Genomic DNA, 25,679 nt, shown 5'->3' with positions numbered 1-25,679 from the left:
TGGGGTCATGAAGAGTCAGACATGACTAAAACAACTGAATGACAACAGCAAGGTCTCTCCCATCTCACAATCACATAATCCCTGCATGAATCCTTTCCTGCTCTTCCACCTGCTAGTGCCCACCCTCCCAAACTAATTAGTATTTAACTACTGGAGTAGCTACATAAATTATGGTACATAAATGTAATGAAATATTACTATGCTATAAGAAATGATAGATATGATGGAAGATGAAGTATAAAATGACTTAAATGAACTGATTCAAAGTGAAGAAAATAGAACCAGGAAAACAACATACACAGTGACTACACCAGTATAAATAAGAACAACCTCAGTCCCCAAGTAATTGAAACCAAATGTTGTGAAATTATAAAGACCAAAGTTGTCTCCATTGAAGACGTGAGAAGATACTTCCTCCTACTCCTTTGTATCTGTGTCTCCATTGAAGCTAATGGGAGATAAGGATAGTAAGATGAGGGAAAGTACTTGTTTAAACTGTTAGTAATGACCTTCTTCCCAGGCACTTCTGCTCAAGAAGCAAAATGGATTGAGTTGAGCTTTTTTCTTCCTAACCTGTATGGATGAGCTAATGAGCCATGAAATGGTTTAAAGGTAGAAGGAAGAGAGAAGCAAGAGTTCTGGATAATTGACAAACTAGCCAATCAACCTGTAAAAATCAAGAACTCTTTGAAGGGATTGGCATTGCAAATGTGTAACATTGTTTTTTATTTCACTTTCTTAACAGGCTACGCCTGCAAACTGGTGTCACAAAGCATGTCTCTCATTTTGGTGAATGAACATTCTTTGGACGTAAGTAAATTTTCCTCACAGGCACATTTAATTGAATATGTCAGATTTTCTTAAACTTTGGGGTTTATCTCCATCTTAACTTCTTATGATGACTCAAATGGATGGGTGGGGGAACTAAAGATTTCATAATATTTCCCTGTTTATCCATACTAACTTAGATTTATGGTAAGGATACCTTACAATCCCAAACCTTCAAGATCAAAATAAGCCTAAGGGTTGGCTCTTCTGGAGGAGGCTTTGTTTTAATTATTTAGGGAGTTAGAGAAATCTAGCATTAAATCTAGCAGTTTGAATATGTGATTTTACCTGAACAAATAAAGAAAAGATTAAAGTAGCATGTTCATAAGAAGTTTCTGATACTGAAGGGTTGTTTTTTTGTGTTTGTTGCTAAGTTACTAAGTCCCATCCACTCTTGCTTATTGAGACTTTTAAAAGACCACATGGATCTTCCTTCTAAATAGCATTCTATCCCAGCATTCTTAACAGTGGTATTTAAAGTTTAGAGAGTAGGAAATAAATATTAATCTAATTCTAAGGGAGCTTAGCCCTACTACTTTGCAAATAATTTAGTAAAAATAACACTTTAATGCATACACCTTGTACATTTATGGAATGCTTTGCAGTTTACAAAGTGTAGCATATGTAATATATGACTCATTTCTCATGGTAACTGTGTGGAGGAGATTAGGGCAAGAATTATCTCCCTTTTACGTATAAGGAAACTAAGGCTTAGAAATGTTCTTTTGCCTGCTGTTCCAGCGCTTGTTGAAAGCAGAATTGCCTCAGTTTGACTGTACCATGCTCCCTCTTGAAAAGGATTTTTACATATACTAAAGATTCCTTGGAGATGAGGAGAGCTATCTATAATCACATCAGAACACAAGGTGTTATGAATAATTCCATATCATTTCCCTGTTCTGTTGATCCAGTATACAGTTTTTGACAGAGGTCCTGAGGGATCTTTTGCAGGAAGCGAACTTAAAAGGTTAGAGGTACATAGCCTTGCTTCCCATAAAAACTGGTTATAGATCTCAGATTCATGAATATGTCTAGTTTTTTTATGAACCGAACAAGTTCACACACACTTTCTGTTTTCTTGTCTTTTCTAGAAAATTATCTTGTATCATTGTCCTTCATCATTGCCTGGCAGTGCTGGGCAGGTGCAAATTAGTAGTGAGTTCAAACTTGAGGTTTTATATGTTATTATATATTTAAACAGTGGGGAGCCAAAAAAAATCTTTCCCCCTCCTCATCTTCCTTGGCTCTAAAGGCAGTTTGAAAGTGCTAAAAATAATTTTGTTTTAAGCTTGTTAACTAATTGTCATTGGTATAACCGTTAAAGATTGTTTTGGGGGAGGGGCAGAGGAAAGACCCAGCCAGGGGCTTTCTTAAATCCCTCAAACCTTGGAATCCAAGAAGAAGGCCATTAATGCTCTCTGAACAATTGAAGGTGGGTTGGATGACAGAGGTTATTATAAAAATAGTCATTAAGCAGTAAAGAATAAGACTTCTTGACTACTTAATTTGTAGCTTCTGGCAATGGTTTGTTTCTTTTTTAAGTATAGGTCCAAGCATCAAAAATAAGTTTGGTATCCACCTTTATTGTAATAAATGCTTTTGCTTAAGTAAAGTGGGGATGTTTTAACAGTTCAACATGTTAGCTTAATACTATGATTACAATACTGTGATTGTTCATGATATAGACCTGCCCTTATTTCCTTGTACAAATACATGATCGCAAAACAGAGTCTACAGTGGTCAAGTTTTCTACCATTGTTAAGGATGGGTATAAAAGTAACTGGTTGCTGTCCAGGGAATCTAAGTAGAATTCAGCTATGTACAATGAAGCAGGGAGAAAGAAGTCCACAGCATTAGTTGTCTTTGGCCAGCCTCAGAATGAATTGAAGCCTTGAACACATTAAAAGCATAGAGGGAGTGAAAGTGGGAGCACCATACTCTGTCAGCCAGTGTCAGACCTTGTTGACTTATGGTCCCTGGCCTCCTCACTGAAGAAAATTGGTGATTACGTGGTATGTCATCAATCTATGCCATGAGAAATATCATCAGTGATAGTGATGCTTGAGCTCAGATAACAGGTTTTGGGGCTGTAACAAGGTAGCCCTAATTATTATAGAGGCAGTAGATCAGGTGTATTATCATTACATCAGAGGCTTATGTCTGTCAGATGGCTTCATTGATGAAGTTCATTCTACTCTCAGGTTTCCAAGCACTGTTGTCTCTGGGTAGGGACTGAAGATAGGATATCTTCCTGTAGACCTGGGTGTGTTTAATTTGGAAAGACTTCCAAGCAGTATTTCACATGCAGCCTTTGATATAGCTTACTTGGTTCACATGACAACTATCATTATGTGTGCCTTTTAAAGTAAATTAGATTATTTTCTTCCTTTCTTGCAGTATGGAATCCTAACTGTCTAAGAGGCTTTACTTTGTTATTTTTTACACTCAGCAGAAAGCAGACACAAGGTCCCTTCTAGCTCAAAATCTATGATCCTGTGGTCATCATGTGTTTTTTTCCCTCTTTTTTCCTGCTCTTAAGGAGTTTATATTTTAGTAAGGAAAAACAACACATATAAGGGAGGAAGAGTTGGAAAAGGAGAGGGACGGTCAAGAGTACAGGTATGGCAAGGGACCTGGTTTGGAGCCAGGTAGGAATTGACAAGGTGACTTGGTTTTCTGCAAGGTAAAATGAAAGCTCTCCTATCAGATCTGGGGATCTCAGGGAGAGGAGACCAGTGTGTGGAAGTTCCAGTGTGAGGAAGAAGAGGGCCAGTATGCAGGCAGGATAGTTTGGAGATGGCCAGGAAACAGGATGATGGCCTGGTTCCTAGTAAGATGAGGCAAAAGCTTACCTATTAGAACCCAAGGCTGCAAGGGAAGGCTTTACTGTATAAGGTGAGCAGAAGTAGAAAAATCTGTCATCAAAGACACAGATCATTATGTTTTTGCATGAATTGGTTGGATGATTGCAACTATTAGATGAAGTGATGTTTTCTTAGCCTTTATCTCCTTAAATGAATTTGTTTCATGATTTACCTTGGGTAAAAACCTTGTGAGTTGAAATAACTTCATGTATTTCATACATGAAATCATAGTAGCAAAAAATGAATTTTTTTAGCAGTTGTGGCCAAGCTTTCAGAAGTGGATATAGTTCCCCTTATGGGGAGCTTTTCTATTTTTCTTCTTGGCATGGAACAGGTGATACAAAATCAGTGTTGCTCCTTTGGCTCAATTTTGAGCGGTTAACATTCCTACTCCACTAAGGTAAGAGAAACATCTTCCAATTACTTTTCACTTAAATCCACAATAGCTTTTTGAAGATAATACTATTTCTGATTCAACCCTACAATTACCATAGTCTTGTGCAGATGTGACTTATGCCTTGAGCCTTTTGTATTCTGCAGTCTTATAGGACTTTTTTTGATAGAAATGCTGAAGGCATTCAAATCTCAGCTGCCTTGACAATCAAATTCCTCTTTTAAAAATTAAGTTATAAATCTCCTAGAAAATAGTCATGTGTTACTCTGAGCATATATTTTATGATATTTCATTCAAGCACTTGGGGTAAAAGAAAAAAAAAGATCGTATATTCAGGCTTGGTCTTGGAAAAATTAGAGACTAAAACAAAACAAAATAAAACAAACCCTGAATCATCATTTAATATAGGCAATTTTGGAAATTGAAAGGAATTGATGAGATGAAAATCACATGCACCTTGGCTAGGGAATATCCAATGGTTTTCCTAAGTTATATTAGTCAGCACTGGATTGAAATATAGCATTATTAATGCCATCATTTGGATTCAGATAAACTATAGCAAAGGAAGGCCCAGAAGTCTTATGGGAAAGGGAGTGTAAGAATTAAATATCTAAATATCAGGGTTTTTTTGAAAAAATGTTCTTAGCCTCTACTTTCAAAAATAAGTGGCCAGAAGAGAGATGTTTTTCTAGAAGTTGAGGAAGACTAGTTCTGAACTGGATTTTAAAATAGGTAAGATTTTGTTGAGTTCTTGCATTCCCCCTTCTAGTAATGTTCAACTTTAATTGATTTGAAATATCAAGGCTGCCTATCATTCTTATACAGATGCCAACAGCAGTGACAGTTGGGAGTGGGGGTGCAGAGAGTTTAAGTATTGGTGTCCAGAAAGTGTCTTTCAGGTAGCATTACATCAAACAGCTGACTGCCTATGTTCCTTCCACATGGAGTCAAACCCAAGTAAATATTAAATTAATATTGTAGTAACCCAGTATGAACATGAAACAATAAAAATGTAACAAAATGGGTGTTTTCTTAGAGCAACATTTTCCCTCTTGATTTGCAAGGGCAAGACTTTGTTTTCTTGAATAGATACTTTTCTTGCTGTGATGAATTCAATTTGATTCCCAGTCTTCTAGATGTGAAGAAAAGATGTAGTGTTTCTTTGATTCAGTGAATGCTCGAGCTGTTCCAAAATTTTTATAAATCAGTGATGGTGAAAATAGGGCAAGTGTGTTACTGGGTGATGTTGACACTACCCAAGTGTATTTTATAAACCAAAAGCAAACAAAAAAACAACCATCGATTTCCATGGATAGAAGTTTTTTAAGTTCTCATGTGATCCTGAATCAGTTTTCTATCTCATTTCCTCATGTCCTTGTGAAAACTAAACCTCCTTGAGGAAAAAAAGTTTGGGAATAATACTAATATTAAACAAAAATAATAGCATCTAGTATTTATAGAGTACTTTAAGTTTGGCAAAGCACCTGAGACAAATGTTATCTCATTTGATCCTCACAAAAACCCTGAGATGTGAGTACCATGATTATCTCCCTTTTATAGATGAACACACCGAGGCAGACAGAAGTTGCGACTTGTCCAGGAACCCAGATTTGAATATAGGTCTTCCTTACTCCAAATCCAGCTTTCTATCCATATTTAAACCATTTTAGGATTTCATATATTTTCCAAACAATGTGAAAACCCTTGCTGATGCAGATCTGAACATTTCAAGCTTTTCTCAATCCTTTCAGTAACCTGTTCTCACTTGGTAGGGTCTCTCATTGTAGATTTGGGAAAAGACTTTATAATTTAGATATAAAGGCTGATACTGTAAGCAATTTGGGAGAGAAGGGAATAGTTTACCTGTTAGACTTATGGGGAAGGGAAGAATTTATGACTAAACAAGAGATAGAGAACATTACAAAATGCAAAATGAATTTTGATTACATTAAATTGAAAAGTTTTTGTACAAACAAACCCAATACAACCAAGATTAGAAGGGAAGCAGAAAATTGGGAAACAATTTTTACAACCATTGTCTCTGGCAAAGGCCTCATCTCTAAAATATACAGGGAGCTGAGTCAAATTTATAAGAATGCAAGTCATTCCCCAGTTGATAAATGATCAAAGGATATGAACAGGCAGTTTTCAGAGAAAGAAATTAAAGATATTTGTAGTCATATGAAAAAATGCTCTAAATCTCTGTTGATTAGAGAAATGCAAGTCAAAACAACTCTTAGGTACCACATCTCTCCTGTCAGATTGGCTAACATGTCGAAACAAGAAAATGATAAATTCTGGAGAAGATGTGGGAAAATTGGAACACTACTGCATTGTTGGTGGAGCTGTGAACTGATTCAACCAAACTAGAGAGCAATTTGGAACTGTGCCCAAAGGGCTATAAAAATGTGCATACCCTTTGACCCAGCCATACCACTTCTAGGGCTATATCCCAAAGAGATCATACAAGGGGGAGAAGGACCCATAGATACAAAAGTATTTATAGCATATATATTACCCCACAGGAAAGTAGGGGCATGGTGGCAAAGAATTGGAAATCAAGGGGATGCACATCAATTAGGGAATGGCTAAACAAATTGTGGTATATGGATGTAATAGAATACTATTGTGCTATAAGAAATGAGGAGCAGATGGACTTCATAATAACCTGGAATGACTTATACAGACTGATGCTGAGTGAGGGGAGCAGAACTAGGAGAACATTGTACACAACCACAGACACATTGCTTCTGTGATGACTAACTTTGATAGATTTGGCTCTTCTCAACAACGCAAGGTTCTAAGACAGCTCCGAAAGACTCATGATAGAAAAGGCTATCTACATCCAGAGAAAGAATTATGGAGTCTGAATGCAGATTGAAGCAAACTGTTTGCTCTGTCTTTTGTTCTTCAATTTGATTTGATTTTTGGTTTTGTTTCATCTTTCTCATAGTTCATTTTCATTGGTTATAATTCTTCTTTACAATTTGATTATTGGGAAAATAAGTTTAATGTGAAGGTATACGTAGAACCTATATCAGATCACATGGTGTCTTGGGGGGAGGGGAGACTGGGGTGGGGAGAAAATTTGGAACTCAAAAACTCGTGAAACTAAGTATTATAAGCTAAAAAAATTTAACTTTAAAAAAAAAGAAAAATATTTTCTGAATTTACACATCCATTAAAAAGAGTGTTTCCAGGGCAGCTAGGTGGCGCAGTGAATAGAATACAGGCCCTGGAGTCAGGAAGACCCGAGTTTAAATCCAGCCTCAGACCTTTATTAGCTGTGTCACCTTGGGCAAGTCACTTAACCCTGATTGCCTCACCACCCCCCCTCCCCAAAAAGAGAATTTCCATAAATATAGCAGAACACAAAAATATGTAAAACTGTAAATCTGGGATCTATTATTAGCAATAACAGATTTTCGATTGTTAGCTATGCTTTGCTTTGGCAGGTCTAGTCTGCAACAAAATTCATGCTTTGGGAGCCTGATTCTCTCTTAGGAGGGGACTATTTGTATACTTAAAAACACTGGATGGGAGAGTCTTGAAAGTTTTGCGCTTGGAAATTTGTAGGAAAGGCTTACTCAAAATTTCTCTTCTGAACCAATTTTTCTCAGTTTTTTCCTCTACATTCCCAAGGGTGCCCACTGAATAGGAGACCAGTAATAAAGAAGGACAGTAAAGAGCCAGACTATTTTTAGGAGTATAGTTCATCCTCCTACCCAGGAGGTATAGAAGCCACCAGTCCTACTTCAGCCTGGCCCTTCGAGCTATCATTCAAGGAAAAAACCCCTGTGGAGAAAGGGCCCATCATCCTCACTACCACTACTATTTTTTTTGAGTTTAAATCATTATTTATTAATTTAATATTTTTAGTTTTCAGTAATTTGAATTACAAATTTTCTACCCATTTCTACCTTCCCTCCACTCCAAGATGGCATATATTCTGATTGCCCTGTTCCCCAGTCAGCCCTCCCTTCTGTCACCCCACTCCCCCCCCATCCCCTTTTTCCTTACTTTCTTGTAGGGCAAGATAGATGTTTATGCCCTATTACCTGTATATCTTATTTCCTAGTTGCATACAAAAACTTTTTTCTGAACACCTTCTTTTAAAACTTTGAGTTCCAAATTCTCTTCCCTTTTCCCTCCCCACCCACCCTTCCTAAGAAGGCAAGCAATTCAACATAGGCCACACATGTATCATTATGCAAAACCCTTCCACAATAACTCATGTTGTGAACAACTAACTATATTTTGCTCCTTCCTATCCTATTTTCCTTTATCCAATTTTCTCCCTTGACCCTGTCCCTTTTCAAAAGTGTTTGCTTTTGATTACCTCTTCCCCCTATCTGCCCTCCCTTCTATCATCTCCCCTTTTTTATCCCCTTCCCCCTACTTTCCTGTGGGGTAATATACCCAATTGAGTGTGTATGTTATTCCCTCCTCAGGTCAAATCTGATGAGAGCAAGGTTCACTCATTCCCCCTCACCTGCCCCCTCTTCCCTCCCAACAGAACTGCTATTTCTTGCCACTTTTATGTGAGATAATTTACCCCATTCTCTCTCTCCCTTTCTCCCTCCTCAATATATTCCTCTCTCATCCCTTAATTTGATTTTATTTTTTTAGATATCATCCATTCATATTCAACTCACCCTGTGCCCTCTGTCTTTCTGTATATGTATATTCCCTTCAGCTACCCTAATATTGAGGTTTCATGAATTATACATATCATCTTTCCATATAGGAATGTAACCATAACAGTTCCAACTTTAGTAAGTCCCTTATGATTTCTCTTTGTTGTTTACCTTTTCATGCCTCTCTTGATTCTTGTATTTGAAAGTCAAATTTTCTATTCAGCTCTGGTCTTTTCACTGAGAAAGCTTGAAAGTCCTCTATTTTATTGAAAATCCATATTTTGCCTTGGAGCATGATACTCAGTTTTGCTGGGTAGGTGATTCTTGGTTTTAATCCTAGCTCCACTGACCTCTGGAATATCATATTCCAAGCCCTTTGATCTCTTAATGTAGAAACTGCTAGATCTTGGCTTATTCTGATTGTGTTTCCACAATACTCAAATTGTTTCTTTCAGGCTGCTTGCAGTATTTTCTCCTTGATCTGGGAGCTCTGGAATTTGATGACAATATTTCTAGGAGTTTTCTTTTTGGGATCTTTTTGAGGAGGTGATCTGTGGATTCTTTCAATTTCTCTTTTACACTCTGGCTGTAGAATATCAGGGCAGTTTTCCTTGATAATTTCTTGAAATATGATATCTAGGCTCTTTTTTTTTATCATGGCTTTCAGGTAGTCCAATAATTTTTAAATTATCTCTCCTGGATCTATTCTCCAGGTCAGTGGTTTTTCCAGTGAGATATTTCACATTGTCTTCCATTTTTTCATTCCTTTGGTTCTGTTTTACAATATCTTGATTTTTCAAGTCACTAGCTTCCACTTGCTCCAATCTAATTTTTAAGGTAGTATTTTCTTCAGTGGTCTTTTGAAGCTCCTTTTCCATTTGGCTAATTCTGCCTTTCAAGGCATTCTTCTGCGCATTGGCTTTTTGGAGGTCTTTTGCCATTTGAGTTAGTCTATTTTTTAAAGTGTTGTTTTCTTCAGTATTTTTTGGGGTCTCCTTTAGCAAGTCATTGACTTGTTTTTCATGGTTTTCTTGCATCATTCTCATTTCTCTTCCCAATTTTTCCTCTACTTCTCTAACTTCCTTTTCCAAATCTTTTTTGAGCTCTTCCATGGCCTGAGACCAGTTCATGTTTTTCTTGGAGTCTTTTGATGTAGGCTCTTTGACATTGTTGACTTCTTCTGGCTATGTGTTTTGGTCTTCTTTGTCACCAAAGAAAGACTCCAAAGTCTGAGACTGAATCTGAGTGTATTTTCGCTGCCTGGCCATGTTCCCAGCCCCAACTTACTTGACCCTTGAGTTTTTCATTGGGGTATGACTGCTTGTAAAGTAGAGAGTACTTTGTTCCAAGCTTGAGGGGATGCGTTGTTGTTTTCAGAGCTATTTCTATACAGCTAGCTCTGCCACACCAGTGCTCCTCTCCCCCCAAGAGCCACCAACCCAGACTGGACTCAGATCTTAAGCAGGCTCTGCACTCCCACTCTGATCCGCCACTTAATTTCTCCCACCAGGTGGGCCTGGGGCTGGAAGCAACTGCAGCTGTAGTTCTGTAGCTGCACCACCCCCGCTGCCCCCTGGGGTGGTGGCCAAACTGCGAATTCCTTCACTCTGTCCAGGCAACTTTTCCCACCAACCTTCTCTGTAGTCTTTGGTGTTTGTGGGTTGAGAAGTCTGGTAGCTGCCACAGCTCACTGATTCAGGGCGCTAGGGCCTGTTCCACCCGGCTCCTGGTCTGGTTGGTCTGGGTGCAGCCCACGCTGGGCTCTGCTCCTTTCTGCTCCCAGCTCCGGGCGCAATAGACCTTACCCAGCGACCATCTAGGCTGTCCTGGGCTAGAGCCCTGCTTCCCTCTGCTATTTCATGGTTTCCGTAGTTCTAGAATTTGTTCAGAGCCATTTTATAGGTTTTTGGAGGGACCTGAGGGGGAGCTCACGCAAGTCCCTGCTTTCCAGCCACCATATTGGCTCTGCCCCCTACCACTACTATTAACTGCTATCATAGTGACAGATATAGCAAGTAGCTGAAGCATCAAGCCATCCTGAGGGAGCCTGTGGAGCAATCCTCTAGCCCCATCTCCCCTCATATTCAAGTTGAGATAGACCAGGACCCTATGGCCAAAATACCCAGGAAAATGAATATCCCTCAGCTCTTCTTCTATCCCTCCTGCCTCCAGCCATCTTCCAGTAGGCTCAGGAGGGTTAACTGATATGGCCAAGGAAAGAAGGTGGCAAAACAAGATTAGAATCCCTTTGTCCTGAATGAGACCTACCTATTTTCTGTTGCTCTCTGTGCCTAACCTCTGATATTGTTTGGAATGTATATTAAGCATTTTTAAAAAAATACATTTTTATTGCTAATCTTTTATTTCATGTCACTTACATCTCTCGCTGTATTCTTTCCCCACTTCCATGCTTTTACAGAGAGCCATCCCTTATAATAATTCAACCCAGAATGTAAAAAGTCTTGAGGTCACCTGCAGTATCCTATAACCACGGATTTTAGAGCTGGAAGGAACCTTAGATGTCATCAAAACCAACCTCATTTCACAGATAAGTAAGGAGAGACAAAGAAAGAGGTTAAGTGACTTCCAGAGTCACAAAGATAGTGAGTCTCTAGGGTGACATTTGAACCTGTTTCTTCCATTATTCCAATTCCTGTATTCTATGTACTGCCTCTACTTTTAAAAATAATTTCACTAATATCTTTTTTTTTATGTAACCAAAATTTCTCTTAGCATATCTTCCCTTCCCTCACCCCAGGGAATCATCCCATTGAACAAATGATATTTTAAAAAGAAAAAAAGAAGAGGAAAAAAATAAGCAAAATTGATTGATATTTTGAAAACAGTTTATAAATGTGTGCAATGCACAGTACTGTGGACCTCTCACCAGGAGTAGTGTGAAGGGATCTTCTCAGATCTCTTCTTTGGAGCCAGACATGTTCTTTGTAATTTTGTAGCATTTACTTTTTTTTGTTTTTGTGGTGATTATGTTTTCTGTTTATGTTGTTGAAGAGAACGTGTATATTGTTTTCTTAGCTCTGCTTACTTTTCGGTTTGCATGCAAGCCTATATATTTTTATGCTTCTTTATATTCATCATATTCTTTATTTCTTATGGCAGTGTAATATTCTACTATATTTGTGTGCTACAGTTTGGTTAGCCATTCTCTGATCAATAAACATCTATTTTAATCCTTTGCTACCCTAAAAATGCTTTTATAAATATTTTGGTGTATGTAGGGACTTTCTTCTTACTGATGGCCGCCTTGGAGTAGGAGCCTAATGGTGTTAAGGATATGGGCATTTTAGGCACTTTATTTGCATAATTGAAATTGCTTTCTACAAAGCTACAGATTTTTAAATATATGAATGTAGGGTTTCTTTGGTTTATGGAACTCCCTATGAGGAAATTCTCATTGATGTAGACCAGCATCAGTTCTGTTATCACTTCTATTAGTTGCTTGGGGCAGTAAGACACTAAACTGACTTGCCCAGCATTACTACAGTCAGTATGTATTAGGTACATAATTTGAACCCAGGCCTTTTGACTCCTATGCTAGCTTTTTATCCATTATGTCACCCTATCCGTGACACCATCCCCATCCTTGCACATACAGAATAGCTCAATAAGCTGATCATCCAATTGAATTGCATGCCGCAATCTGAGTAATGGATACTTCTCATCCATTTAGTTTTTCCAGTGTGGACATTTAGATCAATCTCTTTCACAGAGCTTTCCATGAGGATGCATTTTAGTTTTCTGAATCTCAATGCAGTTAGTACAATTCCATTTACCAGTACAGAAAATTGAACTTAACAATCAGTAAAGAAAATTTTTTAAGAAGACTGTTTTCCATGACAGGGGAACATGCAGAACCCTGTTTGACACTACTAAGTCAATATTTTAAGAAAAATCAGTTACAATGACATCTTTTCCACATTCCTCACCCAGATGTGACATTGAAGATCATGATTGCAGCCAGGGGTTTGGAGAACTAGACTTTTGCTCCAATTCTCTTGAACTCTTAGAGCTTCCTAATGAAAGAATTATGTGCAAGAGGTAAACTAATTGCAGCTATCTCCCTAGGCAAAGAGACCAAGAACTGTAAGGAGACCACAACCTAATGAACTAACCAAGAAGACTAATCTGTAATCCCCAACAGCACTGGCTCCTCCACTAATCCCTAGGTTCTGGCAGTATTCCACAACAGCCTCCTCTGTTGGTGTTCTGGGATCTAGGCAGTAATCCTCTGGCTGCTGCAGTCTCTGTTAGCAAACCTAGCCCAGTCCTTACCCACCCATGATGTGGAAACAAGCAGCAGGCCATAGCTTCTTGCCCTGCCTCCCACTCCCACTCCAGGAGGGGTATAGGAAAGTGTAAGTGTATGCTGCGTGGCTTGGCAGAATCCCTGTTGTACTCAGTGAGAGAACTAAGAGCAGACCATCCTGCTCAAAACTGACTCAGTCTACTCCCATGCCGAGATGTCTGCTTTTCAAAAACTTTAGTCTTTCTCTGCCCCAAGTGAGTCCATGGGTGTGAGGGGGACAGCACTGGCCTCCACTGGGTGCCAATGCCCTTGTGGAGCCCCACACACGTTGTTCCCACTTCCCTCTGTTCCCTGCTGCTCCTTTGTGGTGCCTCTACCTTTTCTGCACAGGGTTGGGTGAGGCAGAATAGAGTTGTTGCTTGTTGCCTCAGAATAGTAGAGGGAAGGGGGATAAGGGTTAGCTGGCAAAGAATGAAGTTACAGCAAAGAGATTCCTGAGGAGATCTCAGGGGGAATAGAAGTCCATGTGTTAGGCTGCACCTCTCTGCCAGAGTGTTGAGGCTTCTGGGGGAATGAGTGCTGAGTGAGCATTAAACATTAGCTTTCTCTGTTGTTAGCTATTACCTCCATAGGGTTATTAGTGTCCTAGATTGTGGAGACAGTTGCAGTTGCTCTGTATCTTGTGCATAATTTTTAATTTGTAGAGGTTTGAGGGCTTGTAATCCAAAAAAATGTCTAGTTTTCCATCTCATTGGTCATGTGGCCCAGAACAATCTGCTATCTTTACTTTTTTTTTTAAATTTTTTTTATTTTTACATAATTTTGAGTTCTAGATTTTCTTCCTTCCCTTCCCCCCCACCCAAGACAGCATGGAATCCCATATAACTTCCATGTATAACTTCGCATTGAATTAATATACACACTAGTCAAGTTGTGGAGAAGAATTATGACCAATGGAATGAATCATGACAAAGAAGAAACAGAACCAAAAAAAAAAACACAACCCAAAAACAAATACAAAAGAGAGGGAAAAAAAGGGGAGGGGGAGAAAAAGGCGAGCATGAAGTGTGCCTTGATCCACATTCATACTTCATAGTTCTTTCTCTGGATGTAGATAGCACTCTCCATCGTGAGTCCTTTGGAGCTGTCTCTGCACATTGTGTTGCTGAGAAGAGCAAAGTCTGTCAGGGTTAGTCCTCTCAGAATCCATATATCTGTGGTTGTGTATAATGTTCTCCTGGCTCTGCTCCGCTCACTCAGCATTATGTCATGTAGGTTTTGCCAGGTTGTTATGAAGTCCGTATCATCCCCATTTCTTATGGCACAATAGTATTCCATTACCTTCATATACCACAGCTTGTTCAGCCATTCCCCAATTGATGGGCATCCCTTTGATTTCCAATTCTTAGCTATCACAAGAAGAGCCGCTATAAATATTTTTGTACATATGGATCCTTTTCCCACTTGTGTGATCTCTTTGGGATACAACCCTAGAAGTGGTATTTCTGGTCCAAAGGTTATGAACAGCATGGAAAAAAGAAGCAGGAGCAGGAGAGGTGTCTTTTCATATCTCTTTTTAGGGGCCATTCTTGGTCATTATAATTTCCCAGAATTTAATTTTGAGTTAGTCACCTGAATTTTATTTTTATTTATTTTTTATAAAAAAATTAAAAACAACTTTTTCAACTTACTTTTATTAAATGCCTACTGTGTGGCAGGCACTGATTGTTATTCTTTCCATTTCCATTGTTCAGGTAATTAGTCTTCTGCCTTTGCTTTCATCAGCTCATCCTGTTGATTCTTAAAATACAGCAATATTTCTTTTACATTTATGTACCACAGTTTCCTTAATTCCCCAAATAATGAACATCTACCTTTTTTCAAGTTCTTTACTGTTGCAAAAATTGCTGCTACAAATATTTTGGTGCATAGGCAGGCTTTCTTTTTCACATAGTCTGCTTTGGCCTATATGCCTAGCAGTAGAATTTCTGCATCAATGGATATGAACACTTTAGTTACTTTGTTTAATTCCACATTGCTTTCCTGAACAGGTAGTAAATATGTCTTTATCCATGTGTTAGGGTTTAGAGTCATTTTTATTCTGCTCAAGGCTCTTAGTCCAAAAGAAGGTGTTCTTTTGTGAACACTATAGAGCATAGCTTCATGATGTCCCATCATCTGTGCTCCAGGAATAGAGTAGATTGAATGATATAAAGAGACCCTTTTCTAGTAGTCCTGGTGAATGATGCTTCCCTAGACTTATATTTTTAGCAATGACTTGGGCCCAAGTTTGCCAGTTAAGATGTAGTTTTGCCTAGTTTGCCAGGTTCTCTAGGTCCCTTAGATAGTTATTAGTCTTTGAAAAGCAAAGAAAGTAATGATGCTGAGAACACTTTTCAGCACGTGAAGGTTGGTTGAGTCTTTGAGTTGAAATACTTTTTTATTCATCACATCTTTGAATCATGAGTATCATGTGAACTCTGCATTTTTATCTTTTAAAAAAATCCCACAGATCTTTTTAAAGGAAAGTGATAGGTTGAAGTTGGGCCATCCTGGTGGCAGATGGGCGCATGCGTCTCCTATTGAAGCTGTGAACCTTTTGAAGGCAATGGCAGCCACATGCCTATTTTTGCAACCAGGATTGCGTCCAGAGTGCGTTACTGGTATAATTTAAGGTATAATATAAGGATTAAATATATAATTGAATATGATTTTGCAGTATGATGCTGAAGGCTAGAATATCATGAAAAGGAAATTATAGCAGGCATAAAAATGGTTTACTGTAGAATTGAATCATGGTTTGGGTAGTAGATATAACACCATTTATACAAACGAGATGAGATAAAGCCCTAAAATGATATTAGAATACAACTGAAAAACTCGCTGTTCTTGTATGGAAACAATGAAGGCCTTGATGCCAAACTGAATATAAAAGGGGGTTATTTTTTTGAAGTTAATTTTGTTTGAATTTAGTTTGTTGCAGGGTTTTATTATTTAATGGCTCCATACTGTTCCTTTGCAGTTGCTTAATGAATTCATTTTGGGGGCATTTTTGTTAAGTTACCAAGTAACCGTGATTGAAACAGGATATAAGTTTTGTTGTTTTTGGCTGATGAACATTTTCATATTTCAGCTGATTTAAATTTCTGAGTGGTTCATTTATGTTTTTGACTTGAAGTTTTCTAATCAGGTTTCAGTGTGTGATTTCTGTCCCTAGTGGCAGACTGACTTAATGAGACATACTTAATTAAATGTGTTTTGTTGAACAAATGGGCTTATTGACTGTGAACCATCTCCCTCACTCACCCTCATGACAGCAGCAGAACAGAGGAATCAATGTCAAAATGCCTGGATCTGTGTTTTGTTTTCTGTGACCTGGATGCCTTGATTTCATTTATGGTAATATTAATTTTTCATGAGCTATAACCAACAAATTAAGAAATATGACAAAATCTAGAAATCTTCTATGTTGGGAGACAGGAGTGTTACAAGGCCATTGGTGGAGCTATGAGTTGGTCTAACCATTCTACAAAATAATTTGGACACCCAGGAGTTCAGAGACAGATTCTGTATGTATACATATATATACCAAAATGTACATAGCACTTTTTGTGATAGTAAAGAAGAGATGGTGGTGCATTAAGTGCCTGTGGATTTTGTAATGACTGAACAGAGATAGATAGACAGGGCAGCCAAATGATTCAGTGGATAGAGCTCTGGGCCTGGAGTCAGGGAGATCTGAGTTCAGATCTGACCTCAGCTATGTGACCTTGATTCTCCCACTGGAGAAGGAAATGGCAAACCACTTCAGTGTCTTTGCAAGAAAACCCTATAAACAATATGGTCCATGGAGTCACAAGGAGTTGGACATAACTGAACAAAAGGAAGAGATAGCTATCTAGATATTTTGATGTGTAATATAGTTTTATATTTATGTTTATATATTTATACATGTATCATACATATACAATGATGTTTCATTAAAATTATAGTTATATCTAGTATCTGAATACATGTACATGTAAATATGTATTCAGATACTAAATATATCTATATATGTAATGAAATATTGTATATATTCACACATCTGGATATCTATGTATATATGTATACAGATATCTAAATATATGTAAATGCAATGAAATATCATGGTACTATAAGTAACAGCAAGTAAGAGGAAATCAGGAAACATGAGAAGGCTTGCCTGAATAGATGCAGAATGAAGTAAATGCAACCAGGAAAAGAATATAGGCAATGACTACTGGATATTTTGACTTTCTCCTACTTTTCTGATCCTTATCGATCTCCTCTGCTGAATCATCATTTCTATCTTGTTGCCTACAAGGGGGTATCCCAAGGTTCTGTCCTGGGTCTTTTTCTCTGTGTATTTTCTTATGGTGCCCTCATGAGCTCCATTATGTCTTTCATGATTATTTTTATGCCGATGACTCCTAGATCTGTATATCTTGCTCTAGTCTGTCTCCCGAGTTCATTAACATTTCTAGTTATATATCCCATAGGTATCTCATACTGAACATGTCCCAACCAGGGTTCATTACTTTTTTTCCTCCAAACCCACCTCTCTTCTGCACTTGACTATTTCTGTCAAGCATACCAACATCCTCTACAGGTTGAAAGCCTGGGTGTCACACTTGGCTCCTCACTTTCCCTTATCCCATATATCTAAGTCAGTTGCTAAATCTTATCATTTCTATCTCCACACTATCTCTCACATATCCTCTACCTCTTTCTCCCTACTCACAGGCACTATCCTAGTTCAGGTCTCATTTTCTATGATCCTGGACTACCATAATAGCCTCCTAATTGGTCACCTTGCCTCAAATCTCTCCACATTTCAAACAACTGCCTAAGTGATATTTCTGAAGTACATATCTGACCATGTCACCCCCGCTACTCTATAAATTTCAATAGGTTCAATACAATTCAATATCGCAATATATCTTTTTTTTTGCTTTACAATTACAATAAAAATTAGCTCCAAGGACTTGGACACTTGCCTGGGCCACTGAGAGAAAAAAAATCAACTTTCATTAAACTGTGATGTTGAACAATAGTCAATACGGGACAGTTTTTATTGAGAAAAGATTTATTGTAATTTGTGAGATTAATATACATAATTTTAGTGCTTGGAGAAACCAGTGCCTGGTACAGACTAGAGAACTAAGTATATATGCATACGTCTTAAACGGAGGGGTATATATAGAGGTAATACTATAGTCAATAAATTCTTAATATTAAGGATTAAGGCTTTCTAAATGCTGTTGTTTCCAAAAGACATTATGTTAACCACATTAAGTCATGGGACATTATGAAATTTTTGAATCGGTCAATTGACTTATTAAACCAAAAATGGGGGAAAAACCTCAAAAATTAGATAAACAGGAAGATGTAGAGAGGTGATATGAGAGACATTATCCATAACAAATATTACTCAAAAACCGAGTCAGTCATGTATTGAGGGTAGGAGGCAATGAACAACCTGAGTGTTGCTCCAGTATTCATCCGTGAGCTTGTTGTTGTATGTCCTTCGTTCTCGAAGAGGACCATGACATCGGGGAGGTGATGCCATGACATGCAAGTGAACTGGATTTAAGTGAGTGAGGACTGTGCAAAGGTCAGCAGCTTCACTTTCTCCTCTGAAGCCATCTGGCTCCAATGTATATATCCTATATACTGGGTATATAGCAAATAGAAAAAATTAGTGTTCAATCCACTTTTAAATATCCTGTGTGGACAGAGGGAAGGGAATGTGAGGGAAGGGAAGGGGAAGAAAGAAAGAAAGCAAATTGGCCAGTTTCAGTTGGGTACCTATCAGGGCAGCTCCTACTACTCCTCGTAGAGGTTGTTGTTATTTCTTCATTCTTGAGAAGACCATGACATCAGGGAGGTGGACGTGATGCCATGACATGCAAATGAATTGGATTTAAGTGAGGCAGGACTATGCAAGGCCACCAGCCTGATTTTCTTCTGTGGAGCTATCTGGATCCAGTGACAAGATGTAGATCAGGACAACCGGAGATGGCCCTGGATGCAGTGGCAGCCATCTCTCAAGAAATCCGAAAGAAGACTTCCAGTTTTATATATGGTTCATCTGTGGATGATTTCTGGAAGGGTATGGAAAGAATCACACTTGGTAGAAAAAATATGGATGGATTGTGATCTGTATTGGGCAGAGTAGCAGTGCCAATGAGATGTGGGTCACCAGTGAGTGTATAAATTAGTCAGCAGGCATTTACTAAGTACTCACTGTGTACCAGGCATTCTGCTAAGTGCCATGGATCTATAACTCTGATAATCATAGAGCTTATGTTCTAATAGAGGAAGACAACATACGTAAAGGGGTGATGGCTAGAGAGGAATGTTCTGGTTTGGAAAGCCATAGGGGTAATGTATAGAGCCATAAAGGAGTTGACCAATGAGTTCTTGCCAGTAGCAGTAGCAGTGCTGACTAAGTTATGGTTCCAGAGCTATAAAGTGATGAGACGGACTGTTGACATAATGGTGGCTGAGCTGGAACATGAAGCATGGCTAGGGTCGCACAAATAGAGTGGGCCATATGATATATTCAGTGGCTCAGACACTCTGGGCTCCAAGATGGTGTTCCAGAGCCAAACATTCCCCAGGGGAGCATGGGCAGAACAAATAGCAAAGTCCAGCGCTTTGAAGAGAGCAGTTGTAAATAGGGTGGATGGCAAGAAATTTGATTATAGATGATCTTCACTACTAGGCTCCTTGCCTTACCTAAACTTTGCATCTCCCCCCAAACCTATCACAATATACTCATATATGTGTGTGTGTGTGTGTGTGTATGTGTATATATATATGTATATATGTATGTGTGTGTGTGTGTGTGTGTGTATGAGTGTTTAATAATTCTTGTTGTTAAATTGGTTGTACCAAATAGATGAAACGACACAATTTTTGCATCTTGGCACCTTAAAGTCTAATGTTCTATTTCTACATTCGGTTAGCCTGTGACCACATCCTGGGGATAAAAGGATGTTTTCTGATTTGGTGGTTTTAAATTATTCAGAATTTACTTTGAAATTCTAAGGTTTTTTTTCTCTTCTCTCTTTTATGAAATTAAGTTGTAAAGTGAATGAATCATTTACCAAGAAGAAGGAGGTCTGAGTTAGCAATGGATTATGGGAGTAGGAACTCTACATAACTTTTGAAAAGGGTAGTTCAGAGCCATGGGTTAGAAAGGCAGCAAGAATAATTAGCACTAACAATAAATAGCACAAGTGTTAATCACCATAATTTCTTTCCTCTGGAACATGTTTAAAAAGGTGCTGAGTTGCCTTGGTGGCAAAGATGATAATAGTCTTACTGTTTAAACATTTGTTTTCTCTAGTGCCTAAGTGAAACACCTGACAGTTAAGTAGTAAGGAAATTATTTATTTTGGACTTAGGAGTTTTCTTTTTAACTTTAGCTTTGAGGTGTCCTGTAATTTACAAGAAGAAATTAAAAATGAACATATATTAATTCTGTATTCTGAATAACATGTTAAATTTTGTGGGAAAAATGCAGGTGAAAGGATCAATATTCAGTTATATTCCTGCTTCTCTATTTTTCAAGACTCGAAGATAATTGGATGCTTAGTCTAAACAGGTACCACTATTTACTTGTAGGCAACTATCCAAGGTATAGGCTTAGTGCCCGTAGGGAGGTGTTAATTTACCTGCATAGAGTTAGCCTTGTATCCGTTAATCTACTATCATGACATAACTGTCACATTTCCTAAATTTGAAATTATTTAGTTCTATTCCTTTCCTATAACTTGGTTCTTCTATAGTACTTATATCTAAATTGTCAGAAATATAAGCACCTAGCATTTTATATCCAAGAGGAGGGAAAGATTGATATTTAATATCCTATGTTTATATTTTTATATATATTTAATATTTTATATTTTCATATGTTATATTCACTATTCTTTAAAACAGATTGGGAATCCTCTATTAGCACCATTGTTAGAATCAAGGTATGGTTGATATGGGGCTGATGTCTTCTCGTATTGCTAAGAACTATTACTACGTGAGACCAAAGCTATGGCAGCCTGGGAACTTAGCTATAAACAAGATCTTAAAATAGGAATTTGTATTGGGGACAATTCTATTTGTAACAAAATCAACATAGAACAAGATCAACTGAACTCTATATAATGTTGGAACTAATTTTTTCTTATCCTTCTGAGCATTATGAGACAGTTCATGCATTTTGCAGATGCTTTGTTATATGCCCTCTAGAAGCACACTCAGTTTTTATAAGTTACTTCAAACAATCTACATGTTGTGAAATGGTGTTTTCCATCGTAGTTGTTAATTCTCCTTTTAGTTTTGTCAAAGTGAACACAAATAATGGAGTAGTGGCTAGAGAGGGGTGTTTTGGTGAGGGAATTTGAAGAGATGGAGAACACTCCATTTTTCAGAGTGATAGTGTGTCATTGCTGTGTCTAGGAAGAGTAAAATGTTGCAGGAGGGGTTAGGTGGGGAGGGTAAACAAAGTATGGTATGAAGATAGCTGAGGAGCAACAGCATGGTGGGTCTAGGTTGGACTAAAAACAGTAGTGGTTCACTCACAGGGGAGGAAGTCAGGAGCCACCAATGGCAAAAAGTTGGCAAGATAGGAAACACATTTAATGACAGTCAAAATTTAAAAGAGCTGGATAGACTAGAACATTAGGCTGACTCTAATAAGATGAAATTTAATAGGCATGACACTAGTCATGCTGGTGTTCAAAAAGTTACTGTCACAAGTACAAGACGGGGACACTGTGGCTTTCGGGTTTTTTTTGGTCTTCTGGAATAAAGGAGCTCATGGTTCTTTGTTTTTTTTTTTTTTTTTTTTTCATGTAGCAAACAATTTAAGTCAACAGTGTGATATGGTAACCAAAAAAGTTAATCAAATCCTGACTATGTTAGGAGAACCCTAGTCTTTAAGACTAAGGAATGTTGTCATGCTGTACTCTGTCCTGATTGGACCACATCTGGGGTGTTGTGTTGAATTTAAGTGCCACGTTTTAGGAAGGTCTTTGAGCTAGAAAGAGCCCTGAGGAGAGCAACCAGGATGGTGATCAGCTTTTGCTATATGAGGATCGATCAAAGGAAGGGATAGATGTTGAGCTTGAAGGGAAGATGGTTGTCTTTAAGTGTTCAAAAAGCTGAAACATAAAAGGTGGGAGAAGCTTCTTGTACTTGGCCCTAATGTTAAAACCAGAAATAATGGGGACACGTTGCAAAGGGGCAAGTTAGGTTTGATGTATGGGGGGATAAAGGTTCCAAAAAGTGTTAGTTGCCTTGGAAAATAGCAGGTTTGAGCAAAGATTGGATGTGCTGTAGAGAGGACTCTTTCAGGTATGGGTTGAACTATAGTGCCTTCTGAGGTCCCTTCTACATCCTGAAATTCTGTTCTTAGTAAATATACTGGGCTGAGAATAATTATTCATGATGACTCAGAGTGGTCAACTTGAGCTTCCATTATTATTCTGTACTATTTTAAAAAAAATAAAAGGCTGTCAAGGTGTGATTGTCCTTACTCCAAATGCTCCCAGACTTCTGTGTTATTCCAATCTGTATTATTTGCCCTTTCTATCTCTTGTCAATCTCTGTGTGCTACTGTGCCCTTCTTTCCTTGGCCTTGCTCGTGACAGGGTTTGTAGAGCTCTTACCAAGCAATAAAAATGTTTTATTTTATTTTCTGGTGGTTAAAAGACCAATCCCTCTGTATCCTTAGTCTTTTTATCTTCACCTTTTTTACTTTTTGGGTGGGTTGACAGGGAGAGGTCTAAGGTTTCTTCAGTGGTTTGGGAAACAGCTGAACATCAGGCAGGTGGAATGTTACTGTATTTTTACTCATATCTATCTGGTAATTCAGTACTTGATCAATCGGACAAATAGATTTTAAAATTCTGCTATTGAAAATGAAATGTCCTTAGCTTAGAAGTCAGCATCATATATAAAAGAAAGAGCAATGTACTCCAAGTAAGAAGTACTTGGGTTCACAGGTAAGCTTTTTGTATCTATACTGCTTGTGTGACCTTGCACAAGGCCCTTCACTGGTCTGGCTTCAGTTTTCTTACTGGTGAAATTAAGATCAAAGGTTCATTCCTTCCAGATTTATATCCTGGAGTCCAGGCATCTCATGATTTTATCCTTAAAAACTTGGAGCTACTTATTTTATCCTAAAGACCTTGCTTTACTCATGGAAAAATAAAACTGGAGCCCAGAACATCTAGGTGGTTTATCTCAAGGTATATCAATAACATAAGACTCTGTTCTTTACTAAAGTCTTTTTTTGAAACTCAAAAAATGAGGTAAATGTGCAGTAGTATATTTAGCAGGATTTCCATAAAATCAATAACAACAAAATAAAGTTGCAACAGTTCAAGTTGTAAAGTTTTAGTTACCTGGAAATCTGAATATCTCGTATTTAGATACTTTAGATACCTGAGATATCTGAAATATCTCCTCTTCCTTTCTCCCTGATCCTTTCCTGCTTCCCTATTCACAACCTCACCAGATCTTAATCTGAATAACTGATGGCATAGCTATAGTAATAACCTGTTTGGACAACCAGGGATAGCAAGGATTAAACTAGTAGCTACTTAAACATCTTTTTGCTAGGAAAAAACAAAGCCATGTCTCAAGTCTTTCTGACTTCACTAAGGAAGTAATTTGGTCTTGGTTGGAAAATGTGTCCAAGAATAAAGTATTCTCAGACCAAGAAATTCTTTGATCAGAAAAAAAACACTTTGAAATGTTTGTCAACCAGATTCTCTTGGGCAGCTAGGTGACACAGTGGAGAGGCCTGAAGTCAGGAAGATCTGAGTTCAAATGTGACCCCAGATATTTACTAGCTGTGTGATCATGGGCAAATCAAAACTTCTGCTTGCCTTAATGCACTGGAGAAGGAAATGGCAAACCACTCCAGTATCTTTGCCAAGAAAACCCCAAATGGGGTCATGAAGAGTCAGACACAACTGAAATGACTGAACAACAATAATAACCAGATTCCCAGCATTGCAAGAGAATACTAGAGGAAAGGAGGCCAATGAAGTGCTCTGCTGAAAGGCAGTAGCTGGCAAAATTAAGATCATTTGGGGTAAATGAATTGCAGCTTTTTTAGAGTAATTAAAATTATTAGCTCAGTAGAGAACTGTGACTTGTTTTCTCCCCTAGGCACTCACTCATGGGGTAGAAATGATGGGGACCCTGGTGCAAAAATTATTATTTACTCCTAGAGTTTTGAGAGAGAAACAAAGAAACCTGGGCTTAGTTTGATATGGACCCTAGGTTTGGGGAAATCAGATATCAAAAGGTTCAGAGGAAAAACAGGTGGGATCTTATGGGAGTCAGGCCAGAAGGGATGAGAAAGCTCAAGAATAAAATTCTGAAGTCCTAGTAAGGAGAAAAATTCTATTTGTCTGGAGACATGTATGCAAATGTACAGGGAATTGGCCAGACCAACTCAGATTTGAAAAAGCTGTTTAGAAGATGGAAGCAAGGCCAGGTAACAAAGGATGGAGCATGCCACAATGCTATAAAAACAGTTTCAGGAAGGATAAAACTCAGAATAAAATGAGACCAGCAAGTAGACTATAGACAACACAGAGATTTTCTTTTTTTCCTCTTTCTTCCTCCCCCCTATCATATTGGAAGGAAAAAAAGAGATTAAAAAAAAGATCTCTGCTTGGATTCAATGGGGTGCTGAAACAGAGGGAAGGCAGATTTGCTCAGTTCTGTTTTGCTTCTTTTTCTCCACCAAGAGGAATGACTGGAGATGACAATAAAAAAGCCTATCATGGGAATGTGATACCCAGGATAAGCAGGGACGTAGTAAGAGAGCACCTTGCTGCCCTTGATGGATTCAAATCCCTGCTACAGATGAATTCCGTTCCATCCATTGCTGAAGACAGGCAGGTGAGCCTGCTGAGCTGCTGTCAGTGATATACGAAAGATCACGAGGAAAGAGGAGAAGTACCATAAGATAGAGAAGGGCAAATAAATGTCCCAGTTTTTTTTTAAAGAAGAAAACAGTCTTTTCTTGGCCAGTGAGCTTGACCTTGATTCCTGGGACAGTCCTAGAATGGATCTCTAAAGAGATGATTGGCAGATACATAGAAATGGAAGCAGTGATTATAGAGAGCTAGGTTGGCTTCATCTAGCGTAGCTTATGCCATACCTAGCTCATTTCTTTTTTTGATAGGATGACTAAACTATTAGATGAAGGAAATTTTATGGCTGTAGTCTACCTAGATTTTAGCAGTGCCTATGATAAAAATCTCATGCTATTCCTGTGGAGAAGATGGAAAGACACAGCCTGCTGCTTGGTTGATCTGCCTGTCACAAGTTTCCCCCAGTTCGAGTCTATCCTCTATTCAGGAGTAAAATTGATCTGCCTAGTGCACGTCTTACCATGTCATTCTCCTGCTCAATAAACTCCAAGAGCAACTATAAAATCCTCTGTTTGGCATTTACAATACTTCAAAACCATCCCTGCCCTTTCCAGTCTTCTTACAACTTAGATCACCCCATGTACTCTTTAGTCCAGTGAACTCTGGCTTCCTTGCTGTTCCTCTAATGCCTAACATTTTTTTTCATCATTCAGTGAAAGGTTTAATTAATTCATTGAGTTCCTCCATTAGTATATATATTTCAGACAGATG

At 38.2% G+C, this 25,679-nt stretch overlaps 1 protein-coding gene across 1 annotated transcript in view; it reads left to right on the top strand.

Annotated features, from left to right (window-relative positions):
* Positions 1-25,679, top strand: part of ATP8A2 (ATPase phospholipid transporting 8A2) — a 759,667-nt gene that overhangs the window by 294,721 nt on the left and 439,267 nt on the right. Inside the window, exon 24 of the mRNA XM_036745978.1 lies at positions 746-810. Coding sequence (XP_036601873.1) covers positions 746-810 — 65 coding nt within the window. The remainder of the gene's footprint in view (positions 1-745; positions 811-25,679) is intronic.

Source organism: Trichosurus vulpecula, chromosome 2, assembly GCF_011100635.1.
Source record: "Trichosurus vulpecula isolate mTriVul1 chromosome 2, mTriVul1.pri, whole genome shotgun sequence".
Taxonomy (NCBI): Eukaryota; Metazoa; Chordata; class Mammalia; order Diprotodontia; family Phalangeridae; genus Trichosurus; species Trichosurus vulpecula.
This window is presented reverse-complemented; position numbering and strand designations above follow the sequence as displayed.